Source organism: Phocoena phocoena, chromosome 7 (genome assembly GCF_963924675.1).
Source record: "Phocoena phocoena chromosome 7, mPhoPho1.1, whole genome shotgun sequence".
Taxonomy (NCBI): domain Eukaryota; kingdom Metazoa; phylum Chordata; class Mammalia; order Artiodactyla; family Phocoenidae; genus Phocoena; species Phocoena phocoena.
In genome coordinates this window covers 6,269,183-6,287,889 of record NC_089225.1, presented here as the reverse complement: position 1 = coordinate 6,287,889, position 18,707 = coordinate 6,269,183, and the positions used below count along the sequence as shown (strand labels likewise).

At 60.2% G+C, this 18,707-nt stretch overlaps 1 protein-coding gene across 2 annotated transcripts in view; it reads right to left on the bottom strand.

Moving 5' to 3' along the window:
- The window catches only part of BIN1 (bridging integrator 1), a 54,588-nt gene that overhangs the window by 16,974 nt on the left and 18,907 nt on the right, over window positions 1-18,707 (bottom strand). For both annotated transcript variants that reach the window (XM_065881118.1, XM_065881119.1), the window contains exons 2-6: window positions 9,834-9,914; window positions 4,301-4,355; window positions 3,996-4,090; window positions 3,438-3,533; window positions 2,186-2,293 (exon numbers count right to left, since the gene is read on the bottom strand). In XM_065881118.1, coding sequence (XP_065737190.1) covers window positions 2,186-2,293; window positions 3,438-3,533; window positions 3,996-4,090; window positions 4,301-4,355; window positions 9,834-9,914 — 435 coding nt within the window. The remainder of the gene's footprint in view (window positions 1-2,185; window positions 2,294-3,437; window positions 3,534-3,995; window positions 4,091-4,300; window positions 4,356-9,833; window positions 9,915-18,707) is intronic.

Genomic DNA, 18,707 nt, shown 5'->3' with positions numbered 1-18,707 from the left:
CATTTACCGCAGACCCTGGAGAGGTAAGGCTGTCAACAGCTCAGTACCTCCAAAGTCGGCCCACAGCTTTGGCCTAAAAGACATCAGGCAACAGGTAGCCACAAGCCCACGCGGAGCCCAGAGTTCTCCATATCACAGGCATTCAATACGTGTGGGCTGAAGGTGAGGAAATCAGAAGGTGGCCCAGATAAAAGGGGGCAGCTGCCCAGAGCGAAACCCCACCTCCTGGGTGGGGCCTCTGTCACCTGCCCCCACCCCAGGACCACGAAGGGGTGCTACAGCCTGGTCAGTTTCACTGGACTGAGAACCACGAGGCCACCTCTCCCAGGGCACTGCATCGTGGTCCTCGGCCACACTGTGTTCACCCAGGGCCCGGCCCATTCCAAGGTATTGCCAGGATAGGAGTCATCACTCATGACTTTAGCACAAAGAGCCTCCTCCAGGAAGCCCTCAGGGACCACTGTGACGCGGACTGTTTGCCCTCCATGAAATTCACAAAGAGCCAAGCCTCTCGGCCCCAGGTCTCAGCATCCCAGCCAGACTGAAGAGCCTTCCCGGCGTCCCCTCCAGGGGCACCACGGGGCCTACAGGTCCACTTACAAGGGTCACCATGACTGGTCAGCTGTGGCAGGACCACCCACATGGAGCCCCGGACCAGGGAGCCAGGATAATGACCCAGAGCTTGAGTCGGGTGAGCCCCAACTCAGACACTAAGCGGCTCTGAGACCTTGGGCAGGAGATTCTGCCTCTCTGGGCAGGTTTGTCTCCTCTGTAAATTCAGGGCAACCCCACAGTTCTTATGAAGCTTGAAGGACAATGCATTAACGACACCACACCCCTCCCCGCAAGAGCCCTCACAGAGGACAAAGGTTCCGAGGCTTTCCTGGGCTCCTGGAGGCTAGGATTTCAGAGTCGGTCCCAGGATGACCAGAGCCCCGGGCACCACGCAACAGAGGTGGGCCCATCCCAGGTCAAGCAGAGCCCCCAGCCTCTATCCACTTCCTGCATTGGACCTCAGATCTCAGAAGCAGGAGCTCTCGCAGCAGAGACATAATGAAAACAGCCCTGCCTCCCAACCCGGGAGGAGCCCTCCCCCGCCCCCGCCCCCCCCCAGGGCATCTGGGCAGATGGGCACCCAGCACCACCCAGCACCAAGGACAGGACGACAAACCAGAAGGCGCCAGCACGTGCAAGGTTAGAAGCCAGTGTCACCTGATTTCGGAGCAGGTTAGTTTGAGCTACGAGATGAGCCTGCAGTTTGCCTTGGCACCACTGGGGGGCGGCTTTCTCAAGCAGCGAGACAGGCTGGGGGTGGGGAGGGGAGGTCAAGGTCAAGGCCAAGGAGTAGAGAAACAGGAGGGAGGTGGGGAGAAAGAAACAGAGGACACAGACATTAAACACCACGTCCAAACAGTCTCCAGTGCAGTGACAGACACCTGCCACCCTCCAGAGGGCCGGCCCCCCAGAGCAGGTAAAGGCCCCGAGGCTGAGAATTAAGGGGTGCCCCGAGCAGGGCAGAGAAGGGGGTGAACTCCAACTGCAAAGCAAAATGTGAGAATCGTTAGCAGGGGCAGAGGGGCTCAGCAAGCGTAGTCCTGCCCCGGTCTGGGCGGAGGCGGGGGGGGGGGGGGGGGGGGGGGGGGGCGGGGCTCCGCCCCCAGACCCTCACCTGGAGAGTGTGTGTGTAAACTCCGCCCCACCCCCACCCGGCTTGTTCCAGCTGTGGCAGGGTCGCTTGGGATCCGGTGAAGGAATTCCAGCCGGAGCGCGCCAGGCCGGGAGGGGCCAGGCCAGTGAAACCCAAGCCAGGCCTGTTCTCATCTTGGAAAGCAGCCTCAGAGCAGGCGGAGGGGCCAGGGGACAGGACGGCACTACAGGATGGGCCAGGAGGGGGGCCTCACCCAGGGGCCCACAAGAGCCTCTCACTCAGGCCCTGGGCCCAGCGCCGTCCCCACCCCAGCTCTTCGGCCAGACCTACCGGGACTAGTCCCCAGCCATGAAGCCATCTGGCAAGGGGGTTGAGGATGCCCGCGGGCCAGGGCGCAGTGACAAACAAGCCTGCCAAGGGTGCGGTGAACGCAGCACAGGAAGAAGGCTCCCCGGGGGAGGGCTTGGGACCCCTGCGGCCCTGCTGCCTGCCACTCCCTGAAGACTCCCCGGCAGCACCCAACACCCCCAGCCTTACCTTAGCAATTTTGGCTTCATCCTTCTTCTTGGCGGTTTGGAGGGACTCGTAATGGTGCCGGGCACTGTCGTAGTCAACCAGCTTCCGCCCACGCTTGGCGATGCGTGACTGGGGGACAGAAGGAGGAGGGGGCTGAACAGGGCCTGGCGCCCACGCTGAGATGCTGACCCGGGGAAACTGGGTCACGGGCACGGTGACCTAGATGCACCCGGAGGGCTCAGGGCAGCCGACTCCAGGCTCAAGTGCGTCTAAGACGTGCCTGCGACTCTCTCGGACATTTCTGGTGGCAAAGAGCTCACCCTTCGAGGCAGTCCGTGCCCTCTGCGGTCCTTTCTTCTATGGAGGTCCTCGCAACAGTGAACCATTTTTGTCAGCTCCTGCCAGCCGCGTCCGATGAGCCCCCTCCCTTGGCCCTCAGCTCCTTAAAGAGGCCTCCTGGGCCTCGGGCTTCTCTCCCCCCGGGCCACCGCCACCGGCCTCCCTCCTACTCTCCCCATAAGGCACCTTCGGGAGCCTGAGGCATCTGCACTGGGAGGCCGAGGTGGCCAGCGTGGACCGGGACCCCCGCACCCACCCACCCAGGGGATCGGGTCCAGCACGACGGTCACCACCTGAGCTCCAGACAACTCTGCTTGCATGTCTGGAGCACCTGGGGTCCCAGTCACCTCGGCGGCGATCCTGGCACACTGATGGGTCCTAACTCACCCAGGCCCAGCAAAGGCAGCTGGCTTTTTGAACACGCGACGTCGCACAAACACACCCAGGTAAGAGGCGACACGCACAACTATACACACCTTCCCTTCCAAGCACACAGAGCCTCACACAGGGCACACACACCCGGGCCTTCCAGCCCCCTGATACACCTCGTCAGCCCTGCAGGCACTCCAGCCCCCTGATACACCTCGTCAGCCCTGCAGGCACTCCAGCCCCCTGATACACCTCGTCAGCCCTGCAGGCACTCCACAGGGACACGGCCACACACTTACATGCCCCATGAGGTCTCTTTCCATAGTCTGTAGACCCAAAGGGACAGGCCTTCCAGCTCAGAAAGGCCCAGGTCTGGGGGCTGGCAGGCTGGTCTCAGAGGGCGCAGCCCTGGAGGACGAAGTGCCAGGCGAGTGGGGGAGGCCTGCCTTCAGCCCGGGGCTGCCCTCTGCCCCGCCCCGGCACCCCCGTCCCTCTCTCCCTCTCCAGCTCCCCGACACAGGCTGCCAGGCCGCAGCAGGGTGGACAGACCAAGCACCTCTCTCACCTTGATGTCAGGGAACTGGCCCAGGTACGTGTCCATGGTCAGCAGCGCCTGGTCCACCAGCTTCTGGTGGTAATCCATCCAGAGCAGGTCATTGTTCTGCGGGAGACAAGAACACAGCAGCGCGCACCAGGGGAGCCGGCCCACAGCCGGTCCGGCTCTCACCTCCCAGGGACCCGGGGCCAGCTCTGCCCCATCGCTTCACGGCTGGGCGGCTCCTCAGAACCTCAGCCTCCTTATCTATAAAATGCGGTCACACCTCCTGCCTTTTCAAAACGTGACCCTGAGGATCAGATAGGCCCAGGGCTGGTGGGGCCAGGGAGGGAGGCTTCCCGAGCCAGGAGACACAGCACAGAGACCAGAGGTGCCTCAGGAGGACCGCATCAGGAAACCCATCTCAGCGCGAGGGCTGTCAGAGAGGGAGGTGGACTTGCCCAAGAGCACACAGCACGTGAGGACCAGAAGGGCTGGTCCCAGAGGGCGCCGCAGGGTGCGACGGGCGGCCAGCCGAGGTCAGAAGGGCCCTTGGGGAAGGGCCCAGGCCACCGGTCCCACACTCACCTCAGCGATCTTGTTCGCTTCATCCCTGCCAGGCCAGTCAGGCTCGTACACCTCCTGCAGACACTCGTTCAGCTTCTTGGAGGCCTCATGCATGGCTGTGGGGCAGAAGGGCCATGCTGCAGCCAGGGCCATGGGGACCCCTGATTGGGGGGGTGGGGGGGTTACCCTTGCCCCACCCCTTAAGTCCCAGGAGGTAGGTGGACATCCCTGACAGCCCTGCTGCCCCTTCCCAGCTCTGCGCCCATCAGCTCCATATGGGGAGGGCCCCCTCTCTGCATCCCATCCAGGCCAGGTCTGCCCCTTACCTTTGACTGAGGCCAGGTAGGTCCGGAGGTCCTTCTGCAGCCGGGTGCCCTCGGTCTGCAAAGAGGCAGACGAGAAGAAGGTGAGGACCTGGGGCACAGCCCACACCTTCCCTCTGCCTCCTGCACCTCCCGGACACCCGCCATGGATGGGCTGTCCACGGCAAGGCACTGGGGGCCTACAGGATACCGCGCCGGGGCACGGCAGCTATCGCCTCTCTGGCCACTGACACACTGAGCTCCCTCTCGGGAGCCCTGTGCCCGAAGGAACATTCACCCAAGGATGTCAGCACCTTCTCTCTCAGACACTATTCTCAGCCCTGTAAGGAAGGCAAGAAGACAGAGACCCCTCCACCCTGGACGAGACACTGGAGCACGGTTGAAGGACACACACACGCACAGCCCAGGTGTAGGATGGGACCAGCGTGTGGCAGGCCTGCCCTCGGGTAACCATGAACCAGGCGACCAACAAGCCCAGGAACACGATCGAGGGTACAGGAACCACCCAGCACCTTGTCCTGAAAGCTTAGGTGGTTGGTGCCTGAGGCCAGCGGACTCCCACTGCATCCCACCAGGGTCAGGAGGGTTCTGATGGGGAGAGGAGAGGTCCGGAAGGGAAGGCCTTTGGAAGGAGCGCAGAGAAGTATAGGGGTCATGTCCAGGCCTCTCGGGACACTGGCCCAGCTGAGAGGGAAGATGTAGGAGGAAAGGGTGATGAGGGAGAATGGGCCAGGGAGTGAAGCACCCTGAGCTGGGAGGGCAGCTCCCGGGACTTCCTGGAACAGCAGGCAGGGCCAGCAGAGAGGGTGGAACCACAGGCACAGCCTCAACTCCCTCTGGCCATCAGCACCGCAGAAGGCAGGAGCAGGACAGCTGAGCTCCAGGTGCGAGGAGGGGCGAGCAGGCTGAGGCCAGCGGGGAAAGTCTGAGACCACCGCCAGGGAGATGCTGAAGTTTTCAGAAGCCGCGTGGAAAGTGGGAGAAAGCACACATAGGCTTTGGGGCCGTGAAGACACAGCTCTGTCCCTTACTAGACACGTAGCCTCTCTAAGCCTCGGTCTCCTTGCCTGCCAACTGGGTCGAATGACCCCAGCCTGGGAGACCACAAGCAAATGTGCGTGGAGTGCCTGCAGGGGCGCCTGGCACATCACAGGCCTTCAGGGAAATGGCTTAAGCGAGCTGGGCCGGGCCCGAGGTCGTGAAGGCCAGCCTCAGGAAGTGGGCTGTACACTGAGAACAATGATGGGGGACCTAGGGGGACACAGGAGACCGGGGCCTCTGGAGGGCCGTGACGGCAGACCTCCTGGGCTCTCCCTACCCTGACACCAGCCTACGCCTCAGTGACACCTTGTTTTGAAGTCCCTCCCCCTGGTGGAGGGTTAGATAGATGACAGCATAGAGCCACAGTCCCAGGAGATGTGAGCCCCTACAGAGCTCCACCCGGCCAGCCTGGAGCTCCCGTAGGAGACGGAAGGTGGTGGTCCACCCCTGCAGGTCAAGGCTCCAGCCGAGGGCAGGCAGGGACCCAGCCCCCCTGCACAGGCTCACCCCCAGCACCCTCAAACCTCTCCTGTCCCCCTGCAAACAGGCCCCCCTCTTTACAGTCAGAGCCCTTTCCTCCTGCCCTGGTGTCCTCAGAGCTCCGGGCAGCAGCTCCTCACTGGGGCCGGCACTTTCCACACACCAGCTCTCAACACCACTGTTTCCACCTAATGAAGAGGAAACTGAGAGGTTGCATGACTTGCCCAGGGTCACACGGGCACTGGGAGAGCCGGCGAGAACCTCCAATACCTGGCCACTCAGGCCCCAGTTTGCCGAATGGGTCACGAAGGGGCCGGAACAGGCAGCTGCCTATTCGTTATGACGAATGCCTCCATGGGACAGCAGAGACCCTGTGCAAGGAGGGTTTCAGCACATCGCATTTAAAAGAAGGAAACCCTGGCCACATATCATTCTTAGGAACATCCAAGTTTGAGGTGTGCTGATTAAAGTACGAAACAAAAGGCCAATCCACAAGCATTCAAACCTCTCTGGAATTCCCTCAGGGATCGGGGAACCAGGAAGGGTCCACCCCATTCCTGATGCAGCCTTGATGCAGCCTCCCCAGTCTTCACAACTCAGTGCTTTGGTGGTAGAGATGAAGACTCAAATATGTTTGTGATGTGATGTTATTGTGCTCATCTGATGTCACAGAATCTTCCAGACCCAGCTTAGCCTCCATCACCTCGCTCCCCTCCCCAGAGTCCCCCAGCGTCTGTCTCCAATGCACCCTGAGAAGGGGGTCGCCCGTGGCGGGGTGGGGGGGGGGTTGCCACGCTTGCCCAGGCTTCAGGCCGTACCAGGGCCCCTTGTGCTTCCCAAACAAGGCCACGCTGTGAGCAGGCACGCTGGGTACAGATGTGCAAGGCCCGCCCTGTGCCAACTGCAGCTGGGCCCAGGGTCGACGCCCCCCACCCCAGGGCCCCCAGCCAGCTGTCGCCTCAGGCGGGCGCCCAAGCCACCTCCCCTCCACACTGGCTCTGACAAACAACTCGGCGGAGGCTCCTGGGCTCTAACAAACGCCTTGCAGAGCAGCTGGGGAAGGATAAAGTTCTGGAGCCCCTGCCCCTCAGCCTGCTCTCCCGGCTCCGGACTTGGGAGTCTTGGAAGGGCACCACAGCCTGGGACTGACGGCAGGTGCGGCTCCATGGGGTGGCCAGCAGGCAGCCCATGTCCCCCGAACCTCCCTCCAAAGGCTCTCCCTGCCTCCCTGATGTCAGCCCCCATCTTCCCAGGGAATCCAGGGGGCAGGGAAGTCCTCCCCTGCACGGACCTCTCTGGCTCCAGCTGACCCTTGCCCCTCTGCAAGCAATGCCGTAGGAGCTTCAAACGACAGCCAGCAGTGCCCCCTTGGAGCAGAGGCCTGGGTGGATCCTGGGGGATGAGAAGGAATCAGACCTGCCCCACCTCAGTGACAGATAAACAGCAACGATGAGCCCTGGGGTGCAAGGTCCAGGTGGCTCCTAGGAGGAAGAGCTTGGGCCACCTGGAGGACCCAGGATGGCTTCCGGGAGGGCCTGAGCTGGGTTTGAAGCACTCAGGTGGGCGGGAGTGTGAGTGGGCCCTCCAGGGTTTCACAGTGCAGGGACGGGACGCAGGGGCAGGGATGTCGCAACTAACACTGAGCAGGCCCAGAAGAGCTATGTAAACCGGGTCCCTGTGAGAGCAGGTGACAGCAAGGTGACCGACACCCTCTCCTAGGACCCACCCCCATAGGAAGGGGTGGGAGATTCACTTCCTTGAAGCCCAAACTCCCTGCCATCCTGAACTCAGCTAGGGCTGACCCACTAGGCCTGGTGTTCCCAGGTGAAAAGCAGGGCTCCCTGTGCTCAAGCTTCACTTGGCCTTTCCCAAGCTGCCCCCCCCGCCCCCCACCAAGCCCTGCAGCTCCCTGAATTCACTCCCCTGAGAATAGTGACCCTCACACCTTTGTAAATCCTGAACCCCACCCACCCCCAGGTCCTAGTCATCTCCACACACCAATCAAATCCAGAACTGCCCAGCTGCCCTAACTCCTAAGGGAGGGTTACCCCAAGCCTCAAACGAGACCTTAAATTTGCCCACCCTGCTTCCACCCTTGGCCCCTCAGACGCCGACCACCCCACCCAGCCTGAGGGCAGAGCACCAGCTCAAATGACCGCCCATGTCCACAGCCAGGGAGCCACCAGCACTGGCTATCTTTAGCCCTGGCCTCCCTCCCCAGCCCCTCTGGGCAAAGATCAGTGGGTGACTCCTTGCCCAGAGCCAGCGACCCAGAGGGAACTTCAGGGTTCTTGTTCAAACCTCTATTTTGCAAGTGAGAAATGTGAGGCCCAAGGGGCAAGGGCTCACACAGAGCCACACAGCCAGCAATGTCTCTGTTCTGGGCCTTGAAACATTCCTGGCCTGGGGGACAAGCAGCCATGGAGGCTCCCAGCCCTGTTCTGGGGAACCCCTCAGTTCAGCTTCTCTGGCAGGTGAGGGTAGACTTGGTCCTGGGCCCGTTCCCAGCTGGCACCCGGCCCTCTCCCAGCAGGCTCCCCGGCCCTCTCCCAGCTGCTCCCCTGCCCTCTCCCAGCATGCATCCCTGCCCTCTCCCAGCTGTTCCCTCGCCCTCTCCCAGCTGCTCCCCTGCCCTCTCCCAGCATGCACCCCTGCCCTCTCCCAGCAGGCTCCCCGACCCTCTCCCAGCTCCTCCCCTGCCCTCTCCCAGCATACATCCCTGCCCTCTCCCAGCATGCTCTTTGGCCCTCTCCCAGCATGCACCCCTGCCCTCTCCCAGCATGCTCTTCAGCCCTCTCCCAGCTGCTCCGAGCCCCTGGCCAGCGGGCTGTCAGAGTTTTCCAAAGGAGGCCCCTTCCGCCAGAGGTTCCATTCCAGCCGCAGAGGCCGTGGTGGGTACCTTCCGTGCTTTCTGAGGCGTCAGGTGTGGACAAGCAGGAGAGGCCTGGGCCCTCCCAGCCCCTGTCTAGGCCCACCTGGCCCCTTTCCTAGCAGAGCTGAGACCCTGACCTCACTCCCCACAGCCATGCCCATTCCTGTGGCCTCCTCTGGCCCCCATCCCCATCTGTCACTCACTGGGGCTGGTCTGCAGAAGCCACAGAGCCGTGGCCCAGCTCTCTCTCCCTGCCTCCTTGGCCCTGCCCAGTGAGGGGACACTTGCCAGGGTCATTTCATTCTCCTCTTCTACTACACTCAGACACAGCCACCAAAGTAGCTTATTCTAGACTTAGCCAACCTGAGCGGGGAAGGTCTCAGGTACAACCCAGTCAGGGTATTTAGAGCCCTTTGGTCAGGAAGTCCTCCCTTGGATCTAACCACTGCCCCCAGGCTGCCAACATAATTAAGGCCCTCCTGTCACCGGCCCCTGGCCTGTAAAAGGAATTGCTAAGGATGCCCTTCAAGTCCCTTGCAGTTTTTGGAATCAGACAAGTATGGGTCTGAATCCACTCCCAAAGCTGGGTGGCCTTGGGCAAATCACCCAACTTCTCTGAGCCTCAACTGCTTCATCTGTGAAAGGGGCACAGTGATACCAGCTGCCTTACAGGGTTGTTACAGGCACCCACAAGCCATCTACAAATGGCCAGGCCTGGAGCTTGCCACTCAGCCAGGCACGGTCGACACTTTGATCGAGGTGCCCAAATCAAAGCCAGTCTGCTCTGCTCCCACATTAAACCCTGCAGATACCACTCTCCTCACAAGAAGCTTCTAGAGATCCCACTTGCCTTGACATTCAAGGTTTCCCAGAGCCTGGGCACAATCTAATGACAGCTCCCACCCCAACCTTAAGTGTTACCAAGGACCTAAGGTGTACCCCTGCCCCTCCTTCCTCTCCCCCACGGTCCACACCCAGGGCCGATGCTCCCTCTTCCAAGAAGCCTTCCGTGACCTCGCCAGCCCACACTGATGCTCTTCTCAGGTTCCCCTTGCCCACAAATTCAGCTCTTGACATTTTCCACCTGGCAGCCACAGTTCCATTTTCACAAGCTCCCGAAGGCCAAGGGCCACCCACACTCACCAGCTGCTTGTTGAAATTCTGGACACACTGTTCAAACTGCTCATCCTTTGTCTCATCCGCCTTCCCCAGTTTCTGGAGGACCTGCCAAGGCAGAGGGAGAAAGAAAGTGTGTTACTCTGAGAAGGGAAGTAGCCAAACCAAGAGGGCCCTGTCACCAATACCACAGACCCCTCCCCACCCCAGCCAGGGTCGGGTCTGGGAGGCCCATGGCCAATATCACCCAGCCAGCCCAGAGCACCGGGACCATCAGAGGTCTTGTGGCTGCTGTGACCCCCAAGGGCAGGACTGAGACCCTCTTCATCCTCTACACAGGGCTCACCCATCAGTCAAGAGGAGGAACTTAGGACAGACTTGCTGTAGTAACCGAAACAGCAGTATGAGGGGTCGGGCGCCCCTCCTAGCTGACCTTACACTGCACCCCTGGGTGCTCCGCCCCCACCCTGGCAGCTGAACATGAGGGGGCCAGTAGGGGCAGCCCCACCTCCCCACATGACTCCTTTTCCTGGGCCCAAGGCTCATAAATACCAGGCGGAGGGGCAGGGAAGTGACCGCCCCAGGACCAGGAGGGCAGGGAGGGTGGCTGGGCGTCAGGCTCTTGCAGTCCCTGAAAGTCAGCTCCCAATCTGACCAGAGTTTCAGTTGTGACCCATTCTAGCCCATATCTAGACTCCCTCCCACCCCTGGCACTCACACTGGCACACGTGCATTCACACACACAGGCACACAAGGGCACACACACGTGGGCTCACGGCCACACACTCTACTCCCCAAATCCCAGAGGCAGACTCGCCCCTCTGTGAGTCACAGCTGTCCCTTCTCAGCTGTGTCAGCAGAGAGGGCACTGAGGACACAGATGGGGAGGTGGGTGGGTAAAGGCAGAGAGAGAGACCCAAGGCCGGGAGAGGGGGAAAGATCTAGAAAAAGAGGGAGCCAGACCAGGAGCCTGAGAGGAAGCCCTGGCCCACCAGGCTCTCCCAGACTCCCCTCTCCCAGCTTCTGTCCCTCCAATCCCAGAGTTCTCTATGGGCAGAGAGAGAGAGCGACAATAAAGAAGCAAGGAAGGGTGAGGGCAATGGGAAGACAGCAGAGGAAAACATGAGATGGGGGTACAGGAAGGGGATACTGAGGGAGACAGGAGGTGGGGTGTGCAGGGGTAGAGGGAGGCAAAGATGCCCCTCCACAGGCCTGGGCAGGCAAGCAAAAAGGACAACACCGAGATGATGGTCGGCAGAGACGGCGGCCAAGACCCAACAAGAATAACAAGTAAGCAGGTGGTAATGGGTGAGGGTGGCAGGTGGAGTAGACAAACAAGTGGGCCCCTGGCAGGGATGAGTACCAGATGGGGCTGGAATGCCAGGCCAGTGTCCTAGACCGAGGGATGCCCAGTCCCAGAACACAGCCTGGACCCTTCCCACCCCTGACTGACCCTAAGATGGCCTGTGCTGCCCCGCTCCCCCTCCCCCAGCTGCCCAGGAGCCAGGGCGAGGCCAGTCAGCTCTCAGACCCTCTCTCTCATCATGCAATGCATTCGGCCATCTCTTGCCAAACTCCCGCTCTGTGCCCAGCCCTGATCATCTCTGCTGGGTCAGCAAATCATTCAGACGTGTGTCCAGTCCCAAGAGAGGGGGAGGTACAAGAGCCTGCGGGAGCCCAGGATGGAGATCCTATCCAGGCCGGGCAATCAAGGAAGACTTCAAGGGGGAAGTGGCAGCTCAGACGGAGGGGAGAGCTTGCAGCAAAGGCGAGGAGGACCAGAAAGATGAGGTCCGTTACCAGGGAATTTCAAGTCGCTCAAGATGACTAGAGGTCGTAAAGGATGGAGAGGAAAGGTGAGAGTGGCGGGTGCGGGGGCAGCGGTGCACACTGGGGAGCAGCCCGCCAACAACTTTGTGCTACGACAGTCAGGACACTCCATGGGCGAAGTGCAGCTGGATGCCAAGGGCCAACACGGGACTGAGAGGAGAAAAGCAAAACCACGAGCAGGAAAACGGGCACTTTGGGACTCCCCTGGCAGTCCCGTGGTTAAGACTCCGCGCTTCCAATGCATGGCGGGAGCGCAGGTTCGATCCCTGGTCAGGGAACTAAGATCCCACATGCCGCACAGCGTGGCCAAGAAAAGAGTTCTAAAAAGAAGAAGAAAGTAAAAGAAAGAAAACGGGCAGTTCCCTCAATCCACAGGCTCCCCATTCCCCTGGCAGCCACATCCGGCTGGCCCCATGGGAACAGGGTGGAGCTGTGGGGATGCCCAGCCCACTCGACACTGAGCACAAGTAGGTGACTCACCCCATCAACGCCCACCCCACAGCCCCACCACCTCCAGAGAGAGAAATGGACCACCAGGTGGGAAAGAACCTGCAGAAGTCAGCAGGGGCCACTGGAGCAAACCATCAGGCAGGAGAACTGGAAAGGGAGCCTGTCCACCCCCTGCCTCTCCTTCTCCCTGAGGAGATGCCCTCCATCAGTGGAGTCACCAGTGCCCGCCCGGCTATCAGGGCTCCTGAGAACACCAAGGCCCCGATGTATACACAGACATGCACACCTGGCCCCAGGCATCCAACACAGCTGTGGGTTTCCCCCAGCCAGCGGAAGCCACCAGAGAGAGCTTCAGGCCTCGAGAAAGAGGCCAGCCATGGTGAGACTACGCCAGGTGGTGAGAAGAACCCTGAGAAAAGGGACTCTGACCATCTCTCTCAACCTCAAGTGCCTTGTCGGAAAATAAAAAGGATGTTAGCGGGCTTCCCTGGTGGCGCTGTTGTTAAGAATCCATCTGCCAATGCAGGGGACACGGGTTCGAGCCCTGGTCCGGGAAGATCCCACATGCCGCGGAGCAACTAAGCCCGCAAGCCACAACTACTGAAGCCCGTGCGCCTAGAGCCCGTGCTTCGCAACAAAAGAAGCCACCGCAATGAGAAGCCCACGCACCTCAACGAAGAGTAGCCCCCGCTCGCCACAACTAGAGAAAGCCCGTGTGCAGCAACAGAGACCCAATGCAACCAAGTAATTAATTAATTTTTTTTTAATAAAGGACATTGGCGCCCACCTTAAGGCTCATGTCTGTAAAACGTCTCTGTACCTGGCCCATAGGAGGTACCCAAGTACAGGTGATCCCCTAAAAGACTTTCAGAACAGCCTTCACACAGTTGATGGCTGGACCTGACACGAACCCACCCTCCCAATCCAGACAGATGGCATCCCAAGATATCAGACACTTGCACACACTCTGTACCTGAATGCAAGGGCATGCATGTGCACACAGAAGACTCCTATTCATCCTCCAAAACCCTGCTCAGGCGACACCTCCTCTGTGAAGCTGCCCCTGCCCTTTCCCTCCTCCACCCCACTCTGTACCACTTAGGGCCTGTACCAACTCTCCTCATTGCCTGAGTGTCTGCCTCTGCTCTTGCCCAAGCCTGCACAGCCTGAGATCGAGGACAGTGTCCAGCCCTCTCTGTGTCCCCAGCTCCGTTACAGGGCTGGGCACAGGGTGGACACACAACTCGTTCTCATCTGAGCTTTGAACTTTGAGATCAGAGTCTTGACCTTGAACTAAACAGTCCACCTCTCAGTTTCCTGTTATGCAAAATGAGAGGGTCGTGTATGGAAAGTCCTCAGCCTGACACGCAGAGAGCTCACCATGAAGGTGGCTGTTAGGATCAGGGTGAGATCTGGCATTCACACGAATTTGAGGTCTGGTCTTGGGTAACGTGTGTTGGTTCCAGTAGGTCCCAGCCCTGCAAAGTCAGTGTGGAAGGCGGTGACCAGCACGGCTCCATGTGACCTCAGCCTAACTGCTTAACTCGCTACACCTCAATGCCTGCCTCTGACACAGGAGTAACTGCACCCACGGCACCGTCGAGGCTCAGGGCACCGCCCAGTGAGTGTGTGCTGGCCTTGGCCTTGTTTATTGCTCACTTTACAGACAAGGGGAGGAGGGCACACAGCCTGGGTCCTCGTCCTCAGGGGGAGCTCCCAGTGTGGCTACTGGGGGAAAAACAAGCTGGGCACCACCTGCCCCAGGCCAGGGACCAGGACAAAATTTGTTGCAGTAAAGCCCCACAGCACCGATGGCTATCCTGTTTGCCACCCTCCATAGCTGGGCCTCCTGCCACGCCCCAGACACTGGGGAAGAGGCCTTTCTGACCAGCCTCTGGGGTGCCCAGACTGCACCCGATCACCCTGCCACCTAAAAGCCGCTGGGCCATGCCCAATCTGTCCCCACCCCCACAGAGGCCCCAGGGTGGCTCTGTCCAGCCCTCACACACACAAGCTCACAGCCCTCTCCTCGCCGAGAGGGGAGCCCCAGACTCTCCTGTGTCACGCTAAGCACACGCTCATCATGCATGTCTCCCCTGTAATAAACAAAGGGGAGCCTTTTTGACGATGCGACAGATGACACCAAGGTCGCAGTTGCTCAGCCCAAGCCCAGCGGTCCAGGAAGCCTTATCGGTGCCACCCCGTCTGCTCTCACCACATCCTCAGTGCAGCTAGATAGCAGAGGGTATGGAGAGCCTCGGAAGGACCAGCCCCGGGCAGGGCAGAAAAAGGGGAGCTGGTGGCAGAACGAACCTCCCCGACAGCGTCCATGGGTCAGCCTGTCCGGGCTGGGCTGTGACCCAGGGCCAGTGGCCCCTCTCTGGGTGGGGCAGGAGGTTCACAGGACACGGCTGAGTGCCTCTAAGTGCCAGGGCTCAGCGACAGCTTCCTGTGGCCGGGGTGCTGCAGGGGGAGGGGGGTGCCCCTTCCCCAGCCCCTCTCACGGCCCAGAGGCCTCGTCCGGGCCATCTTGCCAGGCCCCCTCCTCTCCTCCTGGATGGCCAGTGGCCCCAGGGGACAGACCAGCTGTGCCACACACCCGGCCACCAAACCCAGAAGAACAGAAAGGGCCCCCGGGGCCAGTCTCGTTCGAACTAGGGACAAATTATCGCTCACTGCCCACCAAGCACAGCACTTTACAGACACCACGGGCCCCCTCCTCACAGGTAAGTGTCCTTGGCTCCACGTGACATATGGCAGGCAAATCAGGACACACAGCCTAGGGCCTCACAGTCAGGAGTGAGCACAGGGCTGCTCCCAAGCTCCAGACTGGAGAAGGGGCACCCAGCACACCTGGCCCCCTGCAAGCCACCCCAGCCCAGCCAACACAGCGCAGGGGAGCAGGCGTGCAGGCACTCACCCCTCGGCTGACCCCAGGGGCCCCGCTTGGACCCCTCCCTCCTCCCAGAGCGTGGCCCGCCCCCTGCATGTGTGGGACACATGCCCACATCTGAACATGTAGCACAGGGCTGGCAAGAAAAGCCCAGCCCAGGGGCCCAGGACAGAAGCCCTGGTCCCCAGGCTCTGGACCAGGCTAGAAAAGCCCTTCTAGAGACCAGCAGAGATGGAGACCTCCTCCCGCCTCCCCCAGCACCCGGAGCCCTCACGCTCACACACACAGAGGAGCGTTCAGCTCCCCCGGGCACCCACCACCCAGCCGCTGAGACCCCAGCAGGCCTTCACCTTCCTCATCATCTCCTCCGGCACCTCCACGGCCACGGCCTCGGCTGAGGTTGGTCACGGAATGAGCTGCGCCCGGGCGGCTGGGCGTCACCACTGCACTTCCTCCTCTGGGCAGGGCCTGCGGTCCGGGGACCACAGCGACAGGATGCACGTCCTTGCAGCCTCACAGAGGCTCCCAGGCAGGCAGGGGCACACAGACAGACAAGCAGATGGGCAGGTGGAAGGCCAGGCTTTCCCCAGGGGTCACACCGCAGGGACCCATTCGGATGGAGACACGCCAAGAGGCAAAAACGAAGAGGTGGCCATCAGAATTGGACCAAAGGCCACCTGGTGGCTGGAGCTGCCCCCTCCCAGGATATTCTGCCCCAACTTTCCACAGCCTCAGGGTCTCTGGCTCATTCCCCGACACCCTGGGGTGACCCCCTGACTCCTGCCCGACGGCTCCATCCTCTGTTCCAAACAGCGGGATGGGCCGGCTTCATGGTCCTCGAGCCCAGATGCTGCCCAGGCCCCCCGGGGCCCCCTGTGATGGACGCCTGTCCCCACACTCCTCCCAACCCTCTAGTAACCTAGGAGCCAGGTGGGCAGGGCCTCAGCAGAGCAAGGAGGGAGAGGGGAGAGGTAAGCCCCAGCCCACCAGGCACGGCCACATTGCATAGGCCCCCTCCTGACTTCTAGTTTGAAATATAACCCACATAAATGGCAAAACAAGTTGAAAGAAGAGACTGCTCTCTGCCCTTCCCCAAACTCACCAATTGTTACCACAGGCCACAATTTTTCTCTCTTTCTCTCTATTGAAACAGTTTAGTTCGCTTGTTTGTATGTTAGCCCAACCACTGGAAAGTAGGCTGCAAACATCATGACCCTGTACCCCAAGTCCTTCACCCCTAATGACGTCGGCACATTTATGTCGGCACATTTCCAAGAATAAGAATGTTCTCCTAAATCCCCGTGGTACCATGGCACCCCCGATGTTTACTCTTTACTTATTACTATTACCCAATATACGTCCATATACAAACATGCCTAGTTGTCCCCCAAATCTTCCTTAGGTCTGGGTTATTTGTTTTTTGATCTGGGATCCAAACACAGTTCATAGTTCACACATTGCTTTTTTTTTTTAATTGAAGTATAGTTGACTTACAATGCTGTGTTAATTTCTGCTGTACAGCAAAGTGATTCAGTTATACCAAAGTGGGGTCCACGGACCAGCAGCATCACAGCCCTTTGGGAGCCTGGCAGAAATACAGAATTTCAGGCTCCACCCCAGACCTGCTGGATTCGAGGACGCATTTTAACAAGTCCCCTAGGGCTCTGTGTGCATTAAAGTCTGAAAAGCTCTGTGCCTCTCATCTTTGCCCGAACCAACTGTTATCGCGGGCTTCTATCACCTCCTCTATATTACCTGGCGTGCTATAAAGAAGTCCTTCCCCTGGTCTTGCCTTTATGGGGATATTGTTATGGACTCTTGCCTCCGTTTTGCATTCAATGTGCTATAGTCTATTACCATCATTATTCTTTTTCACGCTCAAACTGTCCTAAATTCTGCCAGTGGGAGCCTGTGGACACGCCTCCACTAGTCTTTGAGCACTTCCTTGCTTCCTGACACTACGAGATGCTCCAGGCTCAGCGGGTCCCTGCCCCGGCCCTAGAATCAGCCATTCCTCCAAGAAGCCCAGGGTCCCTTTAGGGGACAGGTGTGCTCACTGCTCCTGGGTGTCCGGTTCCTAGGTCTTTCTTTTCATCTTATGCCAGGCCTAGAGCTATGTATTCTCACCACCACTTTAGAGATGAGAAAAGGAAGGAATTTGGCCACAGGGCCAAGAAGGAGCAGAGCCAGGACCCCGTGGCTGAGCAAGTGTGGCCCAGATCTCGTCTGCTGTGGAAAGTGAGCTAGACTCAAGGCCCTGCAGCTGCCCACTGGGTCCGTCCCTGCCGAGGCCGAGGCCACACCACCCGGTGACTGAGCCCTGGGGATGCAGAGGTGATGGGCTCCTCCGACAGTCGACCCTAGCCCAGGGATGCCCTGCTGGCCTGGCCGAACCCTTCTTGGCACTGTGCAGCCGTCTGGACCCCTTGGGCCTCTTCTTCCAGTGGGCCTTGGCACCCCCATTTCATGAATGAGAATGAGACAGCCTGGGACCTGGGACCCTTTGCTGCAATGCTTGCACCTGGACATACCTCTCCACGAGCAACAAAATATAAAGAAACTCTATGGGACTAAAAGTAACTGCGTGCATGCACAGTTGGGGCAAAATTATGGACAAAAGATACAAAGAGACCAAAAAACCCAGCTGCCACTTTTGAAGAGCCCGGAGCAAAAGCAGGGGGTCGGGAGCAAAAACAGGGTACCGCGCATGCCCCCTGCACACAGCACCACCAAGGGGGTGGACAAAGCACCTCAGCCACCCCTCCGGCCAGACCCCTGGACACACCTCTACCCTCACCCCATATAAGGAACAAGCTCTCCCCCCTCAGCGAGCAAGGGAAGCTGTTGTGTGTTCTCGCTCCCACCAGCTGCAGCGGAGGGGCGGGGGGGAGGGCCCGTAAAGCCTTGCCTGAATTTCTGGTCTGGCCCCTAGTCAGTTTCTATTGCTTGCGGAAGGCCAAGAACCCCGGTCTGTATCAAGGAGACTGGGCCGGCCAGGACTGGACCCAGGGCTCCTGACTCCTGGGTCCTTTTCCCCGGCTGCCGCTCCTGGGCTGCAGCCCCTGCCCCCGGCTGGGTGGTGACTACACCGAGGCTGCCTCGCCCGCCGAGGGCCCGTGAACTCACGCAGACGCATCAGGTACCTCTGCCTCCAGAACCACAGTGCTCACGCCCAAGGCTGGCGATCTGCTGGCCAATGTGACACGGCTACAGCCCCAGAGCGGCCGCTGCACCCTGGCATTGGGTGGGCACCAGGCAGAGAGCGGCTAGAACAAGGGGTCTGGCCTCGCTGGCCCGGCTGTGACCGGCAGCGGTGGGGAGCGGCTCAGGCTCCTGCCTGGGAGCAGAGCCCAGGCCCCGGAAAGCCGGTCCAGAGCACAGGGCTTCCAGAACGCATGGCAAGGGGCCCTCTAACAGCACTCCTCAGCCCTCCTGCGGTGCCAGGCTGGCCATACACCAGGCTCAGCCTGACGACTTCTCCAACAGGCAATGACTTTTTAAGAAAGATAAATGTTAAAACGCCAGCCTTGGGCAAGAGCCAGGAACAGCATTCCAACCCCAGCAGGCAAGAACGCCCCCCAATGCAGGCCCGTGTGCACACTCGCGTGTCCGCGTGCCGGTGCTCGCCCACGTGTCTGCACACAGCCCCACACACGCTCCCGGACACGGCTCCTGCCCCGGCCCTTCAGTCGCCTCCGGACACAGGAGGAAGGTGGCAGGAGGAACCA